The following is a 27,054-nucleotide window of genomic DNA, read 5'->3' as shown; positions in this document are numbered from 1 at the left end:
CTCTCCTAAAGAATCCCCAGTTGGATGGAGAAATTTTATACCGCGAACTAGATTTCTTCGGTCATTTTTGCTGCCATCTCCCATTTCTCTGGTGCCTTTTGAAAATCACTCTCTGGCCATTCAAAGACATTTTAGGGAGTATCTTGAGTGAAAAAGGAGGGAACCTGTCCCAGATCCAGCTTGCCTTCTCTTGGCACGGCAGGGGCCCCCAAGAAATAGTCTGGGAGCTGTCTCGAACTGTTCCTTGAAGAGCTCAAAGCCCCTGGGTGGCAAAGTCCTCGTGGGGCAGCCCGGCAATGGCTGACCCTGGCCTTGAGATTGAAACGCCAGCCCGGGGACCCACTCCGGATTTCACGGGTGTCTGTTACTGTTTATGAGCCTTCCGATGTCTCTTACTCACCTAGAGGAACAAATCCTGGGGACTGAGCTCACGTCCAAGTCTCCTGTTGAAAGGATCGGTCTTCTTGTCCTCTGTGGACCCCCTTCACCGGTAGTTATGGATCTGGTGGTCCCAGGCATCAATTCCGCAGGCAGCAGGCATCTGTGGCTTTGTCTGCCATCTGCCCCGTTTTCAGAATCTCTCCTCACAAGACAAGAGGAGGGCAGGAAGAGAAACCCACCCCGATGAAAATCTGACCATTGATTTTCAAAACCTTCTTTTGGACGTAGAGGAAAGGGGTTTTTGGTTTGGGTTTTGAGGACGTTTGGCAGAGAAGCGATGTCCCGTCTCCCCACATAAAGAATCTGAAGTTTCCTTCTGGAAATGACACTGTGGTCAGTGTTGGCTAATCTCTGGGGAGTGTCTTCATCCTTCTCCTACTCCCAAAACCCTCATCTCCTGACCAAAATTTGGATCTTGCTAAATTTGGGTTGCTGCCAGAGTCTGGTATCTCAGGGAAGCAAGATCACCTTAGTGGTACTATGGTGACTGACAGGTATCTGGGATGTCAAGGTTACGTTTAGCCATTTGTAAGCAATGGAAAAGGGTAATGTTTGCCAAAGGAACATTTGCTGTGCAGATCTTCTATGTGCATCATAAAAATGAAACTTAAAGCCCAAACTTTTAAAATGAAAATCTGATTTTTTTAACCCAAGTAGCAGAGCATTCTAATTAAATACTCCCTAAGTTGAATATTTTTTGGAAAAATCTATAAAATCCATGAACTATTCATGCTATAGACTAAAAGGTATAGTTGTCCTGTGGTGATAGTGGCTAAGATGATCTCTATGGGACCTAAAATCCTTGGGATGTTGGGCATACACAAAAACTGTCTTTTGCTTGGCTGTCTTTTTTGGGGGGGAGGGGTATTTGTTAAGCACATACTATGTGCGAGACACTGTTTAAGTGCTGGATTTGATACAAGATAACTGAGTTGGACCCAGTCCCTGGCCTATATAGGGCTCACAGTCTTAATTCCCATTTTACCGATGAGGTAACTGAGGCATAGAGATGTTGCGACTTGTCCAAGGTCATGCCGCAGACATTTGGCAGAGTCAGCATTAGAATCCAGGTCTTCCGACTCCCAGGCTTGTAATCTTTCCACTAGGCCAGGCTGCTTCTCTGTTGTTTGCAGTCCTGATGCCATTTTCCCTTTGGCCTCTTCAAGTCATCAATCAGTCAGTGATATTTATTGAGCCCTTACCATTTGCAGAGCACTGTTACTAAGCACTTAGAAAAGTACAAGATAACAATCCTCTGGAAGCTTCAGCTCCAACAGAGCCACTCCTTTCTTTCTTTCTTTTTTTTTTTTTGTTACGGTATCATTAAGCCTTTACTCTGTACCAAGGCATTGTATTAAGCAGTGGGATAGATACAAGCTAATCAGGTTAGACAGAGTCCCTGTCCCACATGGGGTTTACCGTCTTAATCCCCATCTTAATCCCCATTTTACCGGTGAGGAAACTGCGGCCCAGAGAAGTGAAGTGAATCGAGCTGTGGTCTGCCGTGAGGCGAGCCACCGCCTGTCCCCACCCCTGAAACAACAACTCTTCACTCTTAGCTTCAAAGCTCTCCATCACCTAGCCCCCTCCTACCTCACCTCCCTCTCTCCTTCTACAGCCCACCCCTTACACTCCGCTCCTTTGCTGCTAACTCCTCACCTTGTTCTTGTTCTTGTACCTTGTTCTCAACTGTCCGGCCGTCGACCCCTGGCCCATGTCCTACCACTGACCTGGAATGCCCTCCCTCCTCATATCCGCCAAACTCTCTTCCCCTCTTCAAAGCCCTACTTGAAAGCTCACCTTCTCCAGGAGACCTTCCCAGACTGAGCCCTCCCTTTCCCTCTGCCCCTCCTTCCCTCCCCACTTCCCCTACTCCCTCCCTCTAGCTCTACCCCCTTCCCCTCCCCACATCACTTGTGCCTATTTGTATGTATTATTTATTACTCTATTTTATTAATGATCTGCATATATCTATGATTCTATTTATCTTGATGGTATTGATGCCTGACTATTTGTTTTGTTTTGTTGTCTGCGTCCCCCTTTTAGACTGTGAGCCCATTGTTGGGTAGGGATTGTCTCTATTGCTGAATTGTACATTCCAAGCGCTTAGTACAGTGCTCTGCACACAATAAGCACTCAATAAATACGGTTGAATGAATGAACTTGCCCAAAGTCATACAGCTGACAAGTGGCAGAGCTGAGATTGGAACCCAGGTCCCTATGACTCCCAGGCCCTTGCTTTACCCACTAAGCCACACGACTTTTCAGTCTTTCTTGGTTGAGTTTGTGCCTTACTGTTCTGTCCTTTACAGCTGCCTCCCTGATTTCAGGTGGGATGTGGCTTTGTTTTACCGCAGCCTTATAGCATTTCCTCAGTCCTCTTATTATCTGTCGTGCAACTTCAGCGCACCCTACAGCAGCTGTTTGGATATTCCTTCCACCTTCCTCCATTCTCCTCGTAAATCCCGCCCAGCAGAGCTGAGGCGAGTTTGAGTACCTCTTCAACCCTGGGAGACTGAGTTCGTTCCAGGACTCTGTTGTTGTGATCCCACCTTGCTACTTGATTTTGAAAAGGGCCTGGAAATGGAACCACTTAAGGAGTCTGAGGTGGAGCCTGGGGTGAGGCCAACTGTCCCAGCCTAAGTGTAGGTTGGTCAGTACTACAGCTCCGTTGGTCGCCAGCCAGATCTGGAACGAATTTCCTGTTTCCCCCTGAATGTGACATTTCTTTGGGCAGCCTAACGGTGATTTTTAGTAATCCAGATTTTTCGTCAGCTCTTTTCTTCATCGGAGCCCTTGGGAAATCCCACCCTCTCCAGGAGGCTCTTTCCGATGAATTTTCCTTCTCCCCAGGTCATGCCCTTCCAGATGCTAACCTCAGCATTGAGGTATCCACAGCCACTTGTCTTTAATTCATATTATTCACACCCTCTACGATTTAAGCACTTAAGGAGAAGCAGCATGGCTTAGTGGAAAGAGCCTGGGTTTGGGAGTCAGAGATTGTGGGTTCTAATCCTGCTTCTGCCACTTGTCAACTGTGTGACTTTGGGCAAGTCACTTAACTTCTCTGGGTCTCAGTTCCCTCATCTGTAAAATGGGGATGAAGCCTGTGTGCCCTACTTGGGACACCCTGATTACCTTGTATCTCCCCCAGCACTTAGAACAGTGCTTTGCACATAGTAAGCACTTATCAAAAGCCATAATTATTATTATTATTATCTCTGTTCAAAGTTCTCCCCATCTTTCCAATCTGTACATGATTTTTGTCTTTCTCCTAGATCCTGGAGATCAAGGGGTCTTGTGACAACTAAATCTGTGTTACTCTCCCAAGTGCTTGGTACAGTGCTCTGCACATGGTAGATAAAATAATAATATAATGATAATGATAATGGTATTTAAGTGCTTACTATGTGTCAGGCATTGTACTAAGCACTGGGGTGAAACAAGCCAATCGGGTTGGACACATTCCCTGTCCCACGTAGGGCTCACAGTCTCAATCCCCATTTTAAAGATGAGATAACTGAGGCACAGAGAAGCTAAGTGACTTGCTCAAGGTCACACAGCAGACAAGTGGTGGAGCTGGGATTAGAACTCATGACCTTCTGACTCTCAGGCCCATGCTCTAGCCACTACTCAAGGTTGCTTCTTTTGTGTAGATTACCTCCTTGTTATTGTTGATCATGGGGCTCTGTGGGTAGCAGAGTGTTGTAAAGGCATTTAGCTCTGGGTGCCTAATGAAAATCTTTGTTTGAACATTTTTCCAGGTGCATGCCCACACATTACTTAAAAAAAAAATGGTATTTGCTAAGCGCTTACTATGTGTCAGGCACTGTAGTAAGCTCTGGGATAGATGCGGACAAATCAGGCTGGACACGGTCCATGTCCCACATGGGGCTCCCAGTCATTAATTCCCAATTCACAGATGAGGTCACTGAGAAGTGAAGTGGCTTGCCCAAGGTCACATAGCAGACAAGTGGCAGGGCCATAATTAGGACCCAGGTCTTCTGACTCCCAGGCCCGTACTCTGTCCACAAGGCCACACTCCTCAACGTTGACCAAAATGTGCAGGTCTCCTTGGGTGGGGGCTGTAAGGGTGCACTCATTCACATTTAGCCATTTGGGGCCTAGTGTCTTGAAGACTGTGGATGCTGCTCACTTGATGAGATAAATGTGTTTCTGGGAGGAGCAGAAACAAATTCTAATACCAATGTTCAGGTCTCTTGTTGGGTCACTCATTTATTCATTTGGATTTATTGAGATCTTACTGTGTGCAGAGCACTGTAGTAAGCATTTGAGAGAGTATAATGCAACAGTAAGCAGACACATTCTTGCCCTCAACAAGATTACAGTCTAGAAGATGAGCTTACTCCCTCTTCTCTGCCCTTTCCTTCTCTCAATTTCCTTTCCCATTCCCCCCACCCTCCACCCAACATGGCTGCGTCGAATCCACTGAACAAGATTGGGCCTACCCCACACCTTCAGTTACTCTTCCCGCCTGTCGACCCTGGGTGATGTTTTAAGCTTTCTCAACTGCTCTGGTCCTCCTCACTCTGTAACTATTATTGCCAGCTGGCCTGTGGGCCACCCAGATCGCGTTTCAGATGGGGAACTGAGTCTTAAAGAGCTCATTCATTCAATAGAATTTCTTTGGTGCTTACTCTGTGCAGAACACTGTACTGAGCGCTTGGGAGAGTACACAATACCAATATAACAGACGCATTCCCTGCCCACAATGATCTTACAATCTAGAGGTTATTATCTAGAGGGGATTCATGGATGGGCACCCCTCAGATTCTCCAAAATAAGGCAGTAGGCCTTTTCTCTCCAGGAAATAGGTCCAGTTCATTAGCCCCCTGTGTAGGCATCTTAAAAGTGACAGGGTTGGGATGATCCAGGGTTCTCCTGGATTGAGTTTGTAGTTTTAGGTTCGACCTGGAATTTGGTTCACGCACCCACCCTGCTTTCTTTCACACCGGTGCTAAGAGCTAAAGGAATCTGATTATCCCTTTCAATTTGTGAAAAGTGTGAATGTAAAGCACTCTCTGCGTGGTTACACATTATTTGACAGCTGTTCAATATGTCCATTCATTTGGCCTTTGGAATAAGCAAACCTGCTTTTAAGTATCAGTTAGTCCATAAATGCATCTTTCCCATTGAGGTGGTCTGTTTTGCCCTCCTCTTTAAAAAGATGGCTAAATATTTGCTCATGCGATGTTTGATTTGATCCCAGCTCTTTCTTTGTTTACCTTTATTCTCACTCCCATCCAGTTAAGTGGCTGATAAGGAGAATCTTGTTGGATGTTTTTCAGTGATTTTGCTCAAATATTTGGAGAGTGGCACTTCGCAAAGAGGGTCAGACTAGATCTGGCTAAATGGAGCGATACTGGCAGGTCAAGATTGTTCTAAGGGGTCTTTGAAGTAGGTATGGGGTTTCTAGAGGAGGGGAGCTCACTTTAAGACTCTTCCCAAATAAACCGAGCTGGATGCTATCCATGTCATTTTTGCTTGCAGGGATCTTGTCTACTAGTGGATTGTACTGTCCTAAGCGCTTAGCCCAGTGCTCTGCACACAATAAACAGTCAATAAATACCGTTGATTATCTGATGGACAGGAGAAAGGGGGCACTTTACTCAGACTCAACAGCTGTTTTTCTCATAAATAACTAGTTCATAATATTATCTCTGTGCCAATAAAAACAAGAAAAAAACCCCACACCTTTATTCTCTTCCTGCCTGCCAGTCTTCTGGTTATTGCCCAACCTCCTGCCCTTTGGGTAACAGCTGTGTGATCTCATGAGATCCTGCCAGGGTAAAAAGAGGTTCAGAAGGCAGAATTTAAAACATTCTGTGTCTTCTGTGTCATCTGGGGCAAGTCACTTCATTCTCTGTGCCTCGGTTTCCTCTTCTATAAAGTGTTCTCCCTCCTGTTTAGACTCCGAGCCCCATGTGGGATAGGACCTCTAGACTGGAAGGTCATTGTGAACAGGGAGAGTGTCTACTGACTCTGTTGTGTTCACTCCTATTTATTGAGTGCTTACCTTGTGCAAAACACTGTACTAAGTGCTTGGGAGAGTACATTATAACAACAGACACATTCCTTGCCCACAATGAGCCCACAGTCTAGAGGGGGAGACAGACAATATAAATCAATCAATAAATAATTTACAGATATATACATAAGTGCTATGGGGATGTGAGGGAGGATGAATGAAGGAACAAGTAAGAACTGTGCAGAAGAGAATGGGAGAAGAGGAAGGCTTAATTAGGGAAGGTGTGCCTTCAATAAGACTTTGAGGTGGGGGAGAGGAATTATCTGTCCGACTGCACTGTACTTTTCCAAGGTCTTAGTACAGTGCTCTCCACAGTAAGCACCCAGTGAATGCCATTGATTGACTCTGTGTTGGGCGCGATTGCTTTTTTTAAATGGTATTCGTTAAGTGCTTACTATGTGGCAGGCACTGTATTAAGTGCCAGGGCTGGGGTAGATGCAAGCTAATTGGATTGGACACAGTCCACGCACGTCCCACATGGGGCTCATAGTCATTAATTCCCATTTCCCAGATGAGGGAACTGAGACACAGAGAAGTTCAGTGACTTGCCCAAGGTCACACAGCAAACAAGTGACAGAGCTGGGATTAGAACCTAGATCTTTCTGACTTGTGTGTTCTACACACTAGGCTGCACTGTTTCTCTCATATCTACCTGAGTGCTTAGTACAATGCATGGCACCTAGTAAGGGCTTAACAAATACCACAGTGATGACTATCACTCTAATGATAATTATGATAATAATAATTGTGGTATTTGTTAAGCACTTACCCTGTGCCAGGCACTGTACTAAGAACTGGGGTGGATACAAGCAAATCAAGTTGGACACAGTCCCTGTCCCATGTGGGGTTCACAGTCTCAATCCCCATTTTACAGATGAGGCAACTGAGGCCCCGAGAAGTAAAGTGACTTGCCCAAGATCACACAGCAGGCACGTGCTGGAGCTAAGGATTGTCTCGTAACTTATCCTGGGACCGAGGAGTAAAACAGGCAGGCTATCGTGGGGAGATTTTAAGAAAACTGGTGGGTTGCTTGTGACTTGCGTGACAAATCCCCTCTTCGGGAATTATAAATGAAGACCCGGAAGAGATTTCGTGAGTAAACCCTTAATGAATATGGGCAAAGCTATCCTTCCTTTGCATGATCTTATTTTGTCCTAACCCCAAACCCCGGGAAAAAGTTGATTTGCACTGTGAATTGGGGCTGAAGGAAATCCAATCGGAGCTCACTCGAACACTGTTTTGATGTAAGATTCAAAGCTTCTGCAAATTTATTTTATCTTCTGCATTTGCTGATCTCCCGCTTGTAAATCCTGTTGAAGGAGAATAAAAATGACTGCAGCCTGATGGGAATTAAATGTATGAAGTTCAAAGCAGTTTGCACATCAGAGCAAACGTCAATCAAATGAACATCTTGCAAGCTAGGCAGGGAGTGAATTTCTCCATGGGGAAGAGATCAAAGTGGGAGTCACAGTTCTGTTTGCTCCCTCGGGATGCAGTTTCGATCAGTTGTTCATGAAAGTAAATCCAGAGGAAGTTTTTTTTCCTCCTTAGGGAGAGGGAGAATGAGGGGTTATTTCTCTTGAAACTGAATTTCAGCTAATGTTTTGATCTAATGAGAATAAGTGCAGAAGCCAGTTGGAATAAAAAATATGTTTTTTTTCTGCCGAGCCTGGGAATGAATTTACTCGGAGATGGTAATTGCCGACACTTTTTTTTAAGGGGAGGAGAAAGAAGATGGCTGAGAACAGCATTTAATTTTGTTTCCAAATCATCTGCCCATTTCAAGATCTGTTATGTTGCTTGGGTCTTGACATTTTCTTCCAGATGCAAATTTCAGAAGTTGGTCAACCTTCCTTGAGAACAGTGTCCTGAAGATCACTCATTGGTGTAGAATTTTTTAGTGCGTTGTAATTGTTAGTTCTCCCTTTCCATAGTCCAAACTCTTAAGAGAGCATTGTGTGATCTCACCTCTCACCCACATCATTCATCCACTCAGTCAATCATATTTATTGAGCGCTTACCGTGTGTAAAGCGCTGTACTAAGTGCTTGGGAGATAATGTCCTGCCTCTGTCTTGGAACACCCTCCTTCTTTATATCAGACAATAACTCTCCTCCACTTCAGTGTCTTACTGAAGACACATCTCCTTCAAGAGGCCTTCCCTGATTAAGCCCTCATTTCCTCTTCTCCCATTCCCTTCTACAATGCCCTGACTTTCTCCTTTTATTTACTCCACCTCCCTGCCCCACAGCACTTAGCATCCATATCTGTCATTTATTTATTTCTATTAATGTCTACCTCCCCTTCTAGACTGTAAGCTCTCTCTAGGCAGTGAATGTGTCTGTTTTATTGTTTTATTGTACTCTTCCAAGAGCTCTGAACACAGTAAGCGCTCAGTAAAGATAATTGACTCCCTGAGTGATGTAAGTTACCCGTGAAATGCTTCTTTTACCACTTGCTTAATGACAAGCTCCAAATGGCCAAAATTTAAATTGGGGAGGGGGCTTAGAGGAGTGAAGGGGGATATCATAAGCGAGGGAAACCCCTTTAGGTAAGATCCAATAAGTGGTCCCCAAAGGCCTTTCCAAGACCTTTTATTCGCAGCCCAGCCCTAATAGCCCTTGAGCAGTCAGCATTTGTGAGGGCTGCAAAGCGATTTCGGCAGAACATTTCCATTTGTAACAAAGTAGACTCCCTTTGCCTTCCATTCTTTCTCCTTTTCTCTGTCCCAACCTGTCCCTCTTTGACTCTGTACCACCCTTGCCCCCCTCCCATCCTTCTGCTCTCAGAGTGATTGTGGTTCGTGAAGACATTTCCAGGTTCTTTAGCCCTCCTGTCTGTAGCCTTAAACGACTTTCTTTCCCTGTCCCCGTTGGTGACCTGCAGTTTGACTGGAGATAATAAGGCCGCATCAATATTCTGCTCAGCAAGAGCACGGTTTTTTTTAGGCTCCTGTACTGCCTTCAAGTTCTGTCTCTGTCTTGAGATCAGTCACTCAGATAATTATGGTTTCTCCAGCTACTTCGGCTGGGAGACTGGGGTTTTCCCTCTTATTAGGTCAGTGAAGGGAGAATTTTTCTGTTTCTCCAAACCCACAGCCAGTGGAACCAAGTGCCTGGGTGCTTTGTCGCTGGGGTGGGGATGAATTAAAGGGTGAGGGGAGCACTCAGAGCCACCCCACATTTCTTAATTAAAATAATAATAGTAATAATTGTGGTATTTAGGTACTTACAATATTCCAGGTATTGTAATAAGCACAGGGGAGGTACAAGGTGCTTGGGTTGGACACAGTCCCTCTCCCACTTGGGACTCTCAGTCTTAATCCCCATTTTACAGATGAGGTAACTGAGGCACAGAGAAGTGAGGTGACTTGCCCAAGACCATACAGCAGACAGATGGCAGAGCCGGGATTAGAACCCTGGTCCTTCTGACTCCCAGCCCTGTACTCTCTCCACTAGGCCTCACTGCTTCCCAACATCCAAATACACAGAAATTCCTCTGCAGCCTTCTGGAAGCCCTGGAATGATGGGGAAGTCAGAAGGTGTTGAATTGATGGTCTGAGTTTAGCCGTTGGTCGGGTCTCAGAGACACCCCTATTTCTCTCAGCCCCCCGGCTTCCTCAGGTTATGGGCTCCTTCCCCAGGGGTTGGGGGGTTAATCTCCTGGAACCTTTTTTTGCCCCTCCCCCATGGCCTCCACTGTCCAGGCTTGAGCAGAGTGTCCTGCTGCTTTGATCGCTGTGGCTGAACAGGTCTGAGAGGACTTGCTCTCCCTCAGGAGGAAGTAGGTGAAAGGAAGAGGTCAGAAGAGGAGCAGGACCCCTTATCCTGCTATTGAACTCCCAGGCCCCAGGTTTGGGATCCATTGATTCGTTGCTCCACTGTTGGAAAGCATTGCAGATTAATCAATCAATACATCAGTGGTATTGATTGAGAAGCAGCATGGTGCAGTGGGTAGACACAGGCCTGGGAGTCAGAAGGTCCTGGGTTCTAAGTCCGGCTCCGCCACATGTCTGCTGTGTGGCCTTGGGAAAGTCACTTCCCTTATCTGTGCCTCAGTTACTTCATCTGTAAAATGGGGATTGAGAGTGCGCCCCATGTGGGCAAGGATTGTGTCCAACCCGATTTGCTTGTATTCACCCCGGTGCTTAATACAGTGCCTGGCACATAGTAAGTGCTTAACAAATACCATTATTATTAAACATTTATTATTGAGTACAGTATAACGGAGTTCCCTGCCCACAGTGAGCTTACAGTCAAAAGACAGGAAAGCCATGTTGCTGAGTGGACTTTGACCCCGTACTAAATTCTGGTCGCGTGTGAAAGGAAATCGACCAGCCTGTTTGATGAGGGGGAGGCGGGAATCTGACCCTGGAGACATGGTGGTTTGGGTGCATTGTAGACCTCTCCCTCCCATCTGGAAGTCGGGGGGCCCCGCAGGCAGGACTCCCCCCATCCCCCTACGCGTCCAAAAGCCCAGCCAGGCTCCCTTTTGGCTGGCTCTGGAGAAGTTCTTCCGTATGGTGCGGCTGTTTTCTATTTTCTCGAAAGGCAGAACAAAGACTTAGTTCCCTCAATTTGATTTAGGCCCTTGCTGGTGGGTAATTGAATGTAACTATATCATACGTCGTTCCCCTTCTCCTGCACCCTTGAAGAGACTTGAACTGCACTACAGAGCAAGGTGGAAAGTGATCTTAGAAAGTGTAATTTCAGCCAAATGCTTTTTAGCTAGCCTACCTGGATCTGCGTGAGACCAGGTTTAGATAGAGGGCTTTGATGCCACCTCCTAGCTCAGCTGGCCCAAAATCTACCTGTAAGCTCACACATCCTCCATTGGCGGGTAATAATAATAATAAGAATAACAACAATGGTATTTGTTAAGCACTTACCGTGTGTCAAGCACTATACTAAGCTGTGTGGTAGATAAAAGACAATCAGGGTGGACACAATCCCTGTGCTTCACCGGGCTCACAGCCTAAGTCGGAGGGAGAACAGGTATCGAATCCCCATTTTACAGACAAGGAAACTGAGGTATAGAGAAGTTGCAGATTGCCCAAGGTCACACGAGCAAATAGGTGGCAGAGCTGGGATTAGAACACAGCTGGCTCAGTGGAAAGAGCACGGGCTTTGGAGTCAGAGGTCATGAGTTCGAATCCCAGCTCTGCCACCTGTCAGCTGTGTGACTGTGGGCAAGTCACTTCACTTCTCTGTGCCTCAGTTACCTCATCTGTAAAATGGGGATTAAGACTGTGAGCCCCGCGTGGGACAACCTGATTCCCCTGTGTCTACCCCAGCCCTTAGAACAGTGCTCTGCACATAGTAAGCACTTAACAAATACCAACATTATTATTATTATTAGGTCCTCTGACTCCCAGCAGCCCTGTGCTGTTTGTATTATTCTCTCCCAAGCGTTTGGTACAGTGCTCTCCACACAGAAAGTGCTCAATAAATATGATTGAATGTATGAACGAATGACTTTCCAATAGACCATGCCGCTTCCCAGAATTAGTAGTGGTGATTGTCTTTCTTGAGGGTCCACATAGTACAATGCATTGTACTAAGCACTGGGGAAAGAACGTCAGAAGCGTAAGACATTACCTTACCATCTAATGGAGGTGGGTTGCTAGACTAAGCTCTTTAAAGGCAAGGATAATAATAATTATAGTATTTATTAAGCGCTTACTATGTGCCAGGCACTATACTAACTATACTGTACTGGGGTGGATACAAGCAAATCGTGTTGGACACAGTCCCTGCCCCATATGGGGCTCACAGTCCCCAGCGTGGCTTAGTGGAAAGAGCCCGGGCTTGGGAGTCAGAGATCATGGGTTCGAATTCCGGCTCTGCTACTTGTCAGCTGTGTGACTCTGGGCAAGTCACTTAGTAATAATAATGATAATGTTGGTATTTGTTAAGTGCTTACTATGTGCAGAGCACTGTTCTAAGAGCTGGGGTAGATACAGGGTAACCAGGTTGTCCCAGATGAGGCTCACAGTTAATCCCCATTTTACAGATGAGGTAACTGAGGCACAGAGAAGTTAAGTGACTTGCCCAAAGTCACACAGCTGACAAGTGGCAGAGCCGGGAGTCGAACCCATGACCTCTGACTCCGAAGCCCAGGCTCTTTCCACTGAGCCACGCTGCTTCTCTAATGACTCAGTTACCTCATCTGTAAAATGGGGATTAAGACTGTGAGCCTCACGAGGGATAACCTCATTACCCTGTATCTACCCCAGCACTTAGAACAGTGCTCTGCACATAGTAAGCACTTAACAAATACCAACATATGAGGTAGCTGAGGCACAGAGATGTGTAATGACTTGCCCAAGGTCGCACAGCAGATAAGTGGTGGAGTTGCGATTAGAACCCATGACCTTCTGACTCCCAGGCCTGTGCTCTATCCATAACCCCACGTTGCCAGACCCAAAGCACTTATGTATATAGCTGTTATTTATTTGTCTTGATGTCTGTCTCCCTGCCTCTATTCATTCATTCAATAGTATTTATTGAGCGCTTACTATGTGCAGAGCACTGTACTAAGCGCTTGGAATGAACAAGTCGGCAACAGATAGAGACAGTCCCTGCCGTTTGACGGGCTTACAGTCTAATCGGGGGAGACGGACAGACAAGAACAATGGCAATAAATAGAGTCAAGGGGAAGAACATCTTGTAAAAACAATGGCAACTAAATAGAATCAAGGCGATGCCTCTAGACTATAAACTCATTGTGGAAAGAGGATGTGTCTGTTTATTGTTGTGTCTTGCTCTCGCAAACTCTTAGTAGAGTGTTCTGCACACAGTAAGTGCTCAATAAATATGATTGAATGAATGAATGTGTACCAACTCTGTTGTATTGTGCTCTCCCAAGCACTTAGTCAGTGATTGGGCACATTGTCAGTGCTCAATTAATACGATTGATTGACTGATTGAATGAATGAATGTATTGTGTTCTCATTCATTCATTAGTATTTATTGAGCGCTTACTGTGGGCCGAGCACTGTACTAAGCGCTTGGAATATACAATTCGGCAACAGATAGAGACAATCCCTGCCCAAGGCGGGCTTATAGTCTAATCGAGGGAGACGGAAGGACAAAAACAAGACAACATAATCACGATAAACAGAATCAAGGGGATGTATACCTCATCAACAAAATAAATTAGGGTAATAAAAATATATACAAGTAAGCACAGTGCTGAGGGGAGGGGAAGGGAGAGGGGGAGGAGCAGAGGGAAAGGGGGCTTAGCTGAGGGGAGGTGAAGGGGGGAAGGGGGAGCGCTTCTCCCAAGCACTTAGTACAGTGTTCGGGCACACAGTAAGTGCTCAAAAAACACTACTGATGGATTGATCGAAGTTGCCATGTATCAGCATCCGGAAAGGAGTATTCCATGCCAGGGACTGGCTAGGCAGAAGCTGAACTTCTCCCCTCTGCTCTCTGCCGAAGGAAGGGAGAATTGTGATCAGATGCTGGAAGCTCTCCTCTAGACTCTGACCGTCGCAGCCTCAATTAATCCTCTGTGGGAGAGGGGGTGGCCAAGGGACACCACCACTTCCTGTCTCCTCAAACTCCAGCTCTTAGAGGGAAAGGGGGCAGTCCAAAAAAAGAGGGAAGAACTCCAGAAAATTATGGTTAAACTTGGCATGCCTGGCCATGTAGCCACACAGGAAAAAAAGCAGATAAAAAGAGATAGATATAAATGAATATTATTATTATGGTATTTGTTAATTGCTTACTATACGTCAGGCACTCTACTAAGCGCTGGAGTAGATACAAGCAAATGGGCTGAATACAGTCCCTGTCCCACTTGGGGCGTACAGTCTCAATCCCCATTTTCCAGATGAGATCACTGAGGCTCAGAGAAGTGAAGTGACTTGACCAAGATCACGCAGCAGAGAAGCGGCAGAGCTGGGGTTAGAACCCACAGCCTTATGACTCACAAGTCCTTGCTCTATCCACTACACCATGCTGCTTCTTGCATATATTGTGAAAATGCCAGTTTTCAAAATAGTTTTGAAAAATCTGAAAACTCAATTCCGTTTTGTATTTTCCACTTGCTTCCTGTGTTACCCCAAGCAAGTCACTTTGCTTCTCTGTTCCTGTTTTCTCATCTGTAAAACAAGCATGAAATAACTCTTCTCCCTCCTACTTGGACTGTAAGCCCCATGTGGGATAGAGGGCTAACAGGTACCACAGTTATTATCAGTAGTATCATTACTATTTAGTGATTGGACCTTAAAACAGTTTCACTAGATGCAAGGTTTTCAAAGATCACAGCTCTTGGGCCATTATGAGGTTCCACTTTACCGGCCCCTAGGAGAGAGCGTTGTGGGAGGCCTGAATTCCAGGGTCGCGTCTTTCCCTTCAAAGAAGATAACTGTTGGAGAGCCAATAATTCCCAAGCCCGGGTTCAAGAAAGGAGCCCATAACAAAGGGTTTGCGGGAAGGAGCAGGGACTTTGGGGTTAGAGAAACTTCAGCGGCCTGAGATGAAATACCAGAAGCAGGTTTTTGCCTTTCTCTTATCTTCACTCGTCTCAGTCTGGATTTATTTATTTATGCCTCGTGCTCAGCACTTGTGCGTGTATATGGATTGAGAGTTGATATTTCTAGGTCTCTCCTGTTCGAGTATAGTGCTCTGCACACAGTAAGCAATCAATAAATAATAGTAATGGTATTAAAGTACTTGCTATGTGTTAAGCACCGTTCTAATCTCTGCAGTAGATATGAGTTAATCAAGTTGGATCCTTATGTACCCCTGACCCACATGGAGTTCATGGTCTAAGTAAGAGGGAGAACAGGTATTTAATCCCCATTTTACGGTTGACAACACTGAGGCAAAGGGAAGCTAAGTGACTTGCCTAAGTTCACCCAGCAAGCAGTTGGCAGAGCCAGGATTAGAACCCATGACCTCTGACTCCCAAGCCGGTACTCTTTCCACTAAGGCACACTGCACTCTCCCAAGTGCTTAGTACAGTGCTCTGCACACAGCGTTCAATAAATTAGATCGAATGAATGCATGCATGCATGAATGCCGTGAGAAGAATTATGTCTAGCCCCATAGCAGGCAGGATTTTTACCCGGAGAGTGGCTACCTATCTGCTGCTGAATCAATCGATCAATCGACTGTATTTATTGAGCACTTACTGTGTTCAGAGCACTGTATTAAGTGCCTGGGAGAGTACAACAGAGTTGGTAGACACATTCCCCCCTTGCAGTGAGCTCATGGGGGAGACAGATATTAACGTAAATAAATAAGTAATGGATTAGTACCGTGGGTCCGAGGGAAGGGTGAATCAAGGGAGCTGAAGCAGGGTAGTAGGAGAGGCCCTACCATTCAAGCACCACCAACCTCAAGGGGCAAACAATGTGGGCATCTTGCCACCGGGCCCAGCTACTCCCTGTGCAAATCTGAGAGTCTGAGGGGGTTTAGGTTTGGCTCGATGCCAACAAAAGACCCGTGGGATTCTGAAGTTGATTCCAGCCCTGCGGTCTGCTTTCAGAACACATCCCCGCCCCCCGACATATTGTGAGAGATCATTCCGCCTTAATTCCCTTCTTGGCATGACAGACAATCCCCAAAGCAAGAGCTATTTTAATCTCCTTAGAGCTAACTGGGGGAAAAAAAGATGGGTCTTCTTCTTTTGTGCTCGGTTGCTGGTTTTTGTCTGGAGGAAAACAGCATGGCGGGGTGCTGATCTCTTCTTTCATTTCAGATTCGATGGAAATTTCAACACCAACGTGTCTCGAACCATTAGCTGCGATCGACTGTCTACCACCGTCAACAGCCGAGCCTTCAATCCCGGACGAGATCTGAACTCGGGTAGGAGACGCCGCTGTCTCTAACTGATTTTATTGGCAAGGGGTGGGATTTTTCCCGTGGAGTTGAATCCGTGGTTGGCTTTGTGTAGTGTCATCTAACGTCTCAAGCACAGGAAGCCACACTCCTATCTTCAGTCAGTCAGTCAGTTGTATTTACTGTGCGCTTACTGTGTGCAGAGCACTGTACTAAGCACTTGGGATAGGACAATAGAATAAACAAACTCATTCCCTGCACACAATGAGTTTACAGTCTAAAGGGGGTGGCAAACATTAATCTAAATAAATGAATTACAGATATATACATAAAAGCTGTGGGGCTGGGAAAGGGGATGAGTAAATGGAACAAGTCAGAGCGATGCACAAGGGAGTGGGAGAAGAGGAAAAGAGGGCTTAGTCAGGGAAAGTCTCTTGGAGGAGATGGGCCTTCAGTAAGGCTTTGAAGTGAGGGTGAGTCGTCGTCTGTTGGGTATGAGGAGGGAGGGCATTTCAGGCCAGAAGCAGGACATGGGCGAGAGGTCAGCAACCAGATAGATGAGATGGAGGTACAGTAAGAAGGTTGACATTAGAGGAGCAAAGTGTGCAGATGGGTGTAATAAGAGAGTAGTGAGATGAGGTAGGAGTAGGCAAGGTAATTGACTGCTTTAAAGCCCTCGGGGAGAAGTTTCTGTTTGATGCAGAAGTGGGTGGGCAACCTGCAGGCTTCCTGTCCCCCTTTACCCACCCTCTCGCTCCCCGCCCCGCTATCGACCGAGCACTGACACCATGAATGGAGGGAGCATCCCGGTGGCTGTTCTGCTGTTCTGTTATCCCGGAGTTTGGGAATGCCTTTCAGAGAGCAGGGTCTGGAATGTCCTTCCCTGCAGGGGGAAGTAAAAACTCCTTTACAATCAGCACTGCCCTCCCCCCTCCCAGAATTATGGTAGGGGGCATTACCAGGGCTTCTGGGTGACATGGGGAGGTGCCAGAAAACTCTTTCCCTGGCTTTTAAAATGAATGTGGCATGCGGCCCTTGTGCCATGAGGGGACCAAACCCCTTAGTAATAATAGTTGCAGTATTTGTTAAGTGCTTACTATGTGTCAAGCACTGTGGTATATAGAATATAATCAGGATAATCAATATTAAGACTGTGAGACCCACACGGGACAGAGACCTGATTATCTTATATCTAACCCGGCACTTAGAACAGTGCTTGGCACATAGTAAGTGCTTAAGAAATATCATCATCATTATTATTATTATTATTATCATCAGTAAGACCGTGAGCTCATCCTCTAGATTGTGAGGTCAATGTGGGCAGGAATGTGTCTGTTGTTATATTGTACTCTCCCAAGAATTTAGTACAGGGCTTTGCACATGGTAAGCAGTCAATAAATACGATTGAATGAAGTATCCAAGGTGACAGGTCTGTATATCATAAGCTTTTGTGTCATTGCAACTGCTGACATACAGAATGCTTCTGCATCTTAAAAAAAACACACCAAATAGAAACTCAAGAGAAGCAGCGTGACCTAATAGAAGGAGCACGGGCCCAAGAGTCGGCTGACCTGGGTCCTTATCCTGGCTCCACCACTTGTTTGCTGGGTGATCTTGGACAAGAATTTATGAAGAATGTATTTACTTCACTTCTCTGTGCCTCAGTTCTCTCATCAGTAAAATGGGGATTAAGACTGAGCCCTATATGGGACAGGAACTGTATCCGACCAGATTATCTTGTATCTATCCCTGTGCTGCGCCACGTACAGTGCCTGGCATGTAGTGAGCGCTTATCAAATTCCATTTAAAAAAAGTGTCAGTGTTGTATGTCAGGACTCTTTAGTGCAGAAGAAGACCTTTTTGCACTACCATATTTGGGGAGAGGTCTCCTTTGGCTCCTGGAGACTTTCACCTGCACATGCCAATTTCTTGTGCCCCACCAACTCTTCCCCAGCCCCGAGGATTGCAGAGGGAAGAATTTGGTGGGTTGCCTCTCCGTCAACTTCCGCACCGCCTTCTGAGCCAAAGATCACCCTTGCCTTCTGGATTGCCAGACTAATCCTCAACAACGCACTCAGCTCAAGGCAGCCTCTCCCTTTCCCCTCCTCCTTCACCTCCTCCTTCCTCCTGCCCCTCATACAGCATACGTTGTGATGGGACTATCCAGTTAGTTGGTCAGTCGTATTTATTGAGCGCTTAATGTGTGCAGAGCACTGTACTGTGTGCAGAGAGGACAATATAATAGAAAAGAAGCTCACTCCCTGCCTACTACACCTGACACCCCAGTCACTCCTTCCAGCACCACATCCTCATCGTGCTTCTCCCTGGTCCCTTCAGTCACCCTTAGTAATAATAATAATGGTGTTTGTTAAGTGCTTACTATGTGCCAGGCACTGTACTACGCGCTGGGGTGGATTCAAGCAAATTGGGTTGGACATAGTCCCTGTCCCACAAGGGGCTCAGTCTTAATCTCCATTTTACAGTTGAGAGAACTGAGGCGAAGAGACTCAGTGACTCGTCCAAGGCCACACAGCAGACAAGCGGCAGAGCCAGAATTAGCACCCGTGACCTTCTGACTCCCAGGCCCTTGCTCTATCCACTACTCCACGCTGCTTCCCATGCCACCTACCCAGCCCGGGTTCCTTGCAGCCTAACTCACCCTCCAATTCACAGCAGAATCGGAGCCCTTCCCTTTCAGCGACCCCGTGTCAGATGTTTGCATCTGCAAGCTATCCAACCGTAGACACTTGCGAAGGCCATAGAACCCATCACCGGAGTCCAAATTGATAGCCCAGTTACGGTTTGCCTTTCGTCCGGCAGGAAGCAACCCTCCATAAATTCTAAACGGTCTCAAATTTGTCGATCCAGAAGGAAGTTCAGCGCCCCTCACGGGTGTATATCCTGTGTAGTCAAACCCCGGACCTAAACCCCAGCTTTCTCAATTGCCTCCTTGTCCTCCCTCCCATTCATATAATCAAGTTTTGACAACACATGTTTTTCTAACGTACATGATGACTTTCACACTACAGAACTCTGAAAGAGTGACAAGGATGTTTTATTAGAGCTTGATTTTTATTTTTCATTTTCTCCCAATTCCTTCTGGGCTAAACTCTCAGGCTAGACCTGCTCCCCCCCACCAAAAAAAAATAGCTTATTTGGAAAGCAATTGTAATACGTTCTCCCTCCTGAGTTTCACATGGGGAGGGTTTAAGGAGAAATAGGAAAGCCAGCCTTTATCCACATGTTGGATTTGAACAAGTTTAGAAACTTCCAACTTGGCAGGCTTGCCGCTTTCATTGAGGAGCGAAATCCAGAATTTGGAGGGAGCAAAATTGTGTGTGCGAGTGTGTTTGTGTGGGTGTGCGCGCGCACGCAGCACGCGTGGTGTTAAAACAGTGGGGAGCTGAGGAAGGTCCACAGTCTTGAGATAAAAGCAGATAGCTTAGTCAACTACAAGTGTGTATGAAGACAACACAGAGCAGGCTGTGCAAGTCAGTTCTCTGGTCAGAATTCTTGTCTAGCTACTGTTTGGAAAGAAAGGCAGTATTTCCAGTCCCAGCAAGTTTACAAGCATGCTATTTAAGGGTTTTGGTAGCCACCTCGCTCAAGCCTCAGAGCTAAAGTAGTTAGCTTCCTGCATTAGGCTTTCCCTTTATATAGAATGCCAGAGAAACTAGATGCCGTTTCCATGCCCCAGATTCCTGAGGTGTGGAGTTTTGCGGCTCTGCTAACTCAGCCACATTCTTCCTCAGTGCACATTGTTAATGGTCACATCTGATTTAAGAGATAAACAGATCCTTGAGCTCGGTTTACAGGGGTGGTAGAGTTTCAGGTCTAGAAACAGCATGGGCTAGTGGTAAAAAAAAAACACAGGCCTGGGACTCAGAGGACCTGGGTTCTAATCCCAGTTCTGACACTTGCTTGCTGTGGACGTTGGGCAAGTCGCATGACTTCCATTGGCCTCGTTTTTCTCAAGTATAAAATGGAGGTTCAATACCTGTTCTTCCTCCTACTTAGACTCTGAGCCTCATATAGGACAGGGACTGTGTCTGACCTGATTAATTTGGATCTACCCCAGTGCTTGACACACAAGAAGTTACCTGGAGGAAAACACTATGCTGTGTGCCTAAGGTGGGGGATCTAGGCAAAAAGAACTCTAAAAAAGTCATAAAAAAGGAAGCTTTCAATGAGATTTTATACATATATATATATTTTTAATGGTATTTGTGAAGCGCTTACTCTGTGCCAGGCACTCTACTAAGAGCTGGGGTAGATACAAACTAATCTGGTTGATCTGGTTGGACACAGTTCATGTCCCACATGGAGCTCACAGTCTTCACGACCATTGCCGACTTGTTCATCCCAAGCGCTTAGTACAGTGCTCTGCACATAGTAAGTGCTCAATAAATACTATTGAATGAATTTTGCAAGTGAGGGAACTGAGGCCCAGAGAAGTTAAGTGGTTTCCCCAAACTCGTCACACACCCAATAAATGGCAGAGCTGAAATAAGAACGCCGGTCCTTCTGATTCCCGGGCTTATGCTTTATCCATTGGGCTACACTGCTTCTCAATAAGGTTGCAAGGTCCTAGATAGGGAGTTGTAAAATGGGGATTCAGCACCTGTTCTCCCTTCTTACTTAAACTGTGAGCCCCACATGAGCAAACAACTGTATTTGACCTGATTGACTTGTAATCTACCTGAGCGCTTAGAACAGTGCTTGACACATAGTAAGTGCTCAACAAATACCGTCAGAACAATAAGTTTGTGCCCCTATTAGTAATAGTGTTTTATAAAGGTCCACAGAGCACATGGCTCTGTACAAAGTGTGAGCCTCCTGAACGACAGGGACTGGATCTAATTCCCAAATGAATATTCTCTTTAACCAGTCAATGCTTAATAAATGCTATCACTGCTAATAGAGAGTACGCATAAGATCTATTCCCTCCCCACAAGGAGCTTAGCCTGTTAAAATGGTGGTATTTGTTAAGCGCTTACTATGTGCAAAGCACTGTTCTAAGCGCTGGGGGATACAAGGTGATCAGGTTGTCCCATGTGGGGCTCACAGTTTTAATCCCCGTTTTACAGATGAGGGAACTGAGGCACAGAGAAGTGAAGTGACTTGCCCAAAGTCACATAGCTGGCAAGCGGCGGAGCCGGGATTCGAACCCATGACCTCTGACTCCCAAGCCCAGGCTCTTTCCACGGTACCACGCTGCTTCTGTTAAGTCACCTAGGCCTATATTTCTGCTTCTCCCTTATTCTGCCCCACTGGTTCCTGCCATTCTGAGATTCCGCCCGGGCTAAGATGGAGACTTTGGACCCGTGCAGGGCTGTAGGAAGTACCATGACCTATTGGAGTCAGAATTAATTAATTAATTGTTGTATTTGTTAAGTGCTTACTGTGTGCCAGGCACTGTGCTAAGCGCTGAGGTGGATACAAGTAAATCCAGTTGGATTTAGTTGCCGTCCCACATTGGGCTCCCAGGCTCAATCCCCATTTTACAGATGAGGTAACTGAGACCCAGTGAAGTGACATGCCCAAGGTCACACAGCAGACAAGTGGCAGAGCTGGAGTCCGAACCCATAACCTTCTGATGCCCAGACCTGTTCTCTTTCTACTATGCCATACCGCCTCCTGTCAGAAGGACCTGGGTTCTAGTCCCGGCTTTGCTACTTATCAGTTGTGTGACCTTGGGTAAATCACTTCACTTATCTATGCCTCAGTTATTTCAGCTGTAAAATGGGATTAAGACTGTGTGACCCATGTGGGAAATGAACCCCGTCCAACCTGATTAGTTTGTATCTACCCCAGCACTTAGAGAACAGTACCTGGCATATAGTAAGTGCTTAACAAGTACCATAAAACAACCAAACAAAAAAAGTGTGCTATAGTTAACCAAAAGCAGCCTTTATTTGAGTCATGATTCATGGAGTCCTGGGCAGCTGTCTCCACTGGCCACTCTTAGAAGTCCTGGCCTGGGCTCTGATTGTCGGAGGCCAGTTGGTCTGCCCAGGAGGTAGCCAAATAGGATTGCACTTTGGCCAGGCTCTGAAATAATAATAAAATAATCATTATGGTATTTGTTAAGCACTTGCTGTGTGCCAGTCACTGTTTTAAGCACTGGATGGATAAAAGCAAATTGGGTTGGACACAATTCCTGTTCCACGTTGGGCTTCCGGACTCAATCCGCATTTTATAGACGAGTAACTAAGGCACAGAGAAGTGAAGTGACTTGCCCAAGGTCACACAGCAGATACGGTGGGTTGGAGAATTGGAGTTTCAGGTCACCACTGTTCCTGTAAGCAGCCTTTGATGATAGGCTCTGGAAGAGAAGGTTTGCCAAGGTGAAATTGCTTTGGGAACCTGAATGTGGATATGTTCCAATTTACTTTTCATGCTTAGCGCAATCAATGAAGCTGCAAAATTAATGTTAGCAAGTCTTCTGGGCAGCTTCCCAAAGGAGGGAGAAATCATGGGATTGGGTGGCTAAAACTTGGACTTGGGAATCACCTGAGGATTTACCTGCCAACTGTACTCTTATTCTGTAGTATTGTACTCTCCCAAGTGCTTAATACAGTGCTCTGCACATAGTAAGCACTCAGTGAATGTAATTGATGGATTGCCTTGAGGCAATTCGCTAGCTTGGTTTCTTCACCTGTAAAATGGGATGATGAAGATGCCACCTTGCCACCTGAGTAGAAAGCATGATCTCTGGTGGCTTAGCAGCAGATTGGCACCTGGCTAAACTGCCTGAGGGCACCAGTAGCTGATGAACAGCCCTTTAGGATCCTTAGCTGGCCTCTTATGAGCTATGTGTGCCTCAGTTTCCTCATCTGTCAAGTGGAGATAAACTACTTGTTTTGCCTTAATAGACTCTGAGCCCCGTGTGAGCCAGGGACTGGGCCTGATGTGATTAATTTGTATAATAATATAATAATGATGGTATTTGTTAAGCGCTTACTATGTGCAAAGCACTGTTCTAAGCGCTGGGGTAGATATAGGGTAATCAGGTTGTCCCACGTGAGGCTCACAGTTAATCCCCATTTTATAGATGAGGGAACTGAGGCCCAGAGAAGTTAAGTGACTTGCCCACAGTCACACAGCTGACAAGTGGCAGAACCAGGATTCGAACCCATGAACTCTGACTCCCAAGCCCGGGCTCTTTCCACTGAGCCACGCTGCTTCGCAAGCTTTTAACTTCCCAAGTTTGGCACATAGAAAGGGCTTAATTAGTGCCACCACTATTATTATTATTATTGTTTTTAGGTGAATCCTATGCAGCAGTGCCACCTGAACGAGTACCATAGGACTGTGAGGTGGGGAGTATTGAAAGTGGCATTGGGCAGATCACCGTCCTGGCGAGGGTAACCCCACTTCCCCATTTCTGAAGGTGCTCAACTGAGCCCCACTCCACACCCTGGTGAAGAGAGGGGTGGTCCTAAGGGCACACTTTGAGAGTTTGAGCTTGTTCTGGCTTGGTTCTGGACTATACCTCCAATCCCATCTCCTTTCACACCACAAGCCCCTCACATACCCTCACACATGCACGTGAACAACAAGAGGTTGTTAAGGCAGAATCGCTGATTTGAGAAATGGAAGGATGTAACACGAAAAGGATTGATTCTTTAGAGAAGACACTAATGCTAGGAAAAGTCCAGGGAAAACGTGGAGGAAGCAGACCGGCAGCTAGATGGATAGAGACCATAACAACGATAATGGAAGAACAGTGTTATGGATTTTGGCAGAAGACAGGCCATTCTGGAGAAAAGAGATCCATAGAGTTGCTATGAATAGGAAAGGACTCGACGGCGCTTGATAATAATAATACTAACCCGAGAAAAAAGAATAATTGGGGAAAGATTCTGTACAGTGGCATGGGGTGGTATAGAGAGGTGAAGGGGGAAGGGTGGAGTGTGAGAGGCAGAGGAGCAGTTCTCGGGGCTCTTGTCATCGCTCCGGGAGAGGCACCAGGAGTTTATCGCAGTGGATAGGCTAGGTAGGGCCCATTCAGGATATCGTTGTTATCGCTGGGGAAGGTGTTAGACAGGGTAGTGGTGAAAGGGGATGGGAGGAGGAGGAAAGAAGGAGAGGCGTTTCTCATGTTTCATCAGGGAAGCGGCCTGGCCAAGTGCAGAGAGCACAGTCCTGGAGGTCGGAGGACCTGGGTTCTCATCCTGGCTCAGCCTTTGCCTGCTCTGTGACCACAGGCAAGTCACTTCACTTCTCTGAGCCTCAGTTTCCTCAGTGTAAAAAAGGAATTCGATAAGTGGTTTCCCTCCTACTTAGAACTTGAGCCCTATGTGGGACCTAATTAGAACTGTGCTGAACACAGAGTGAGCACTCAACAAATGCAGTTGACAAAATTCAGCACAATAGACTGAGTAGGTGAAGATCTGGGAGCTTTTATTTTTGACCAATCCTCTAGATTATGATGCCATCACAGGAATATCCTCCTCTCCCGCCTTTTTTTAAAGCCAAATCAGAGACGTGAGGTCAATCTGGGTCTAATGGCATTGAGGGCTATTAGTAGTGTGAATGAGTAGGTGTGGCGTTAATCTCTGCTGGGTTTCGGGGGGCTGGTTGGCCCAGAGACACATTGAAGGGTAAGAAAAATGTTGGGGGCCCAGGGCAGCCTGGGACTCATATGAGAACACTGCCTTGTTTAGGCTAGATCAAGCACAGGGAGTCTGTCAGAAAATTCTCCAGCCGTCCGTGGACGGAAAGTTTGAAGTATACCTGAAAGGGAGGTTGGCTTGTTTTTCCAGCTGCTTTATCTGACGACGGATTCTGTGCTGCGGTCGAAGGAAAATAAGCAAGCGATTGTGGCAAAATTGAACAGCCCTTGGGGACGACAACTCTGAGTTGACCCAGGGGCTGAAGGAAAGCGCCTTCTTGGGGATAAGCTATCTGCCCTCCTTAGCACTTGGATTACGAGCCCCGGTTAGTGTCCAAACTGATTATCGCTGTCTGCTCCAGTTCCTTTTTTTTTTTTTAATGGTATTTGTTAAACACTTACTATGTGCCAGACACGGTACTAAGCACTGGGGTGAATTCAAGGTTGGACGTGGTCCATGACCCCACAAGGGGCTCACATTCTTAATCCTCGTTTTAGAGCCGAGGTGACTGAGACACAGAGAAGTGAAGTGACTTGCCCAAGCTCACACAGCAGACAAGTGGCAGAGCCAGAATCAGAAGCCAGGTCCTTCACCCTGACCACACAGCTCCCACCCTGCGAAGCCAAAGCAATTTACCTCTCAAAGAGCCACGCCTCCAGATTCTGTTCTGCCCATTGTCCCGGGGGAATCTGCCTTTCCTCCAGGGCTTGGTGCATGCATGGAGCTGTAGGCTTGCGTGGGAATAATTCCTCAATAATTATAACCCCTGAATGTAGAGCTTTTTTTGTTTATTTTCTCACTGTAAACTAGACTGTGGACTGTAAAATAGAGGTAATGAATGTGTCTACCAACTCTGTTACATTATAATCAATCAATCAATGGTATTTAGTGAGTGCTTATTATGTGCAGAGCACTGTAGTAAGCACTTGGGAGAACACAACAGAATTAGCAGATATTAGTAAGCGCTTAACAAATGCCATAAAAAAGCAGGGGTCGTGAACGGGGCGATGCCTAGACCAGTTCCCTTGGCAGCGCCTACAACAAGAGATAACTCTCTGGGAGAGGCAGGGAAGGGAAGCAGTTTAAATGTGTCCTTTTGCTCAGGATTTCTCTCCCGCAATCTGAAAAGGTCACAGTTAAATGCGCATTTAACACTTTAGTACAGCACTTTGCACGCAGTAAGTGGTCAATAAATGCAGTCGATTGATTTTTAAACTGCTTCTTTCGAGCTCACCCCCTAACTCTCCCTGTCCCCCGCCCAGTCCACACTGGGGCAATAGCAGCTTTGACAGTAAAGGAAGATTAAAAACCACCCAGCCCTACCTGGGTTCAGCTCTACTGCCAGCCTGATCTTTGTAAAACATCACACTCCATCTGTTGAGATCTAGAAGCAGTGTGGACTAGCGATTAGAGCCCAGGCCTGGGAATCGGAAGGACCTCGGTTCTAATCCCCTCTCTGCCACTTGTCTGCCGCGTGACATGGGGAGTACAATACAACACAGTGAGCAGACATGTTCCCTGCCCAGGATGAACTTACTGTACTCGCCCAAGTACTTAATACAGTGCTCTACACCCAGTAAGTACTCAAAATATGATTGATTGATTGATTGATTGATTGGATTTGCTGAACTTCCCCGTGAAGCAGCAGCATAGCCTAGTGAGAAGCAGTGTTCAGTACGGTGCTCTACACAATGTGCTCTGACTGACTGCTCTGTATTCAGTAGGTTCTCAACAAATAAAACGGATAGACAGGGGGCAGCTGCCTGATAGAAAATGAGTTGCTCGGATCCAGTCAGTTGGGCAGTCATTTATTGAGCACTGACTGAATGCAGAGCACTGGACTAAGCGTTTGGGAGAGTACAGTACAACAATATAAAAGACACATTTCCTGCCCGCTAAGAGCTGACGGTCTAGAGGGAGAGACAGACATTGATAGAAATAAATAAATAACAGATGTGGACCTAAGTGCTGTGGGGTGGGAGGGAGGATGAATAAAGGGTCCCTCATAGCCCCCCAAGTTTGAGACTAAGCCCTGTCTCCTGTTCTCCCACCCCCTTCTGCTCTAATTATACTTGTTCCTTCATTCATCCTCCCTCCCTTCCCCACAGCACATATACATAATCTGTATATATCTTTATATATAGAGAGAGATCTAT

General features: G+C 46.3%; 1 protein-coding gene across 1 annotated transcript in view; it reads left to right on the top strand.

Annotated features, from left to right (window-relative positions):
* CACHD1 (cache domain containing 1) overlaps window positions 1-27,054 on the top strand; it is a 180,649-nt gene that overhangs the window by 98,129 nt on the left and 55,466 nt on the right. Inside the window, 1 exon segment of the mRNA XM_029083275.2 lies at window positions 16,201-16,307. Within this exon segment, the coding sequence (XP_028939108.1) occupies window positions 16,201-16,307 (107 nt within the window).

Source organism: Ornithorhynchus anatinus, chromosome 18 (genome assembly GCF_004115215.2).
Source record: "Ornithorhynchus anatinus isolate Pmale09 chromosome 18, mOrnAna1.pri.v4, whole genome shotgun sequence".
NCBI lineage: Eukaryota > Metazoa > Chordata > Mammalia > Monotremata > Ornithorhynchidae > Ornithorhynchus > Ornithorhynchus anatinus.
This window is presented reverse-complemented; position numbering and strand designations above follow the sequence as displayed.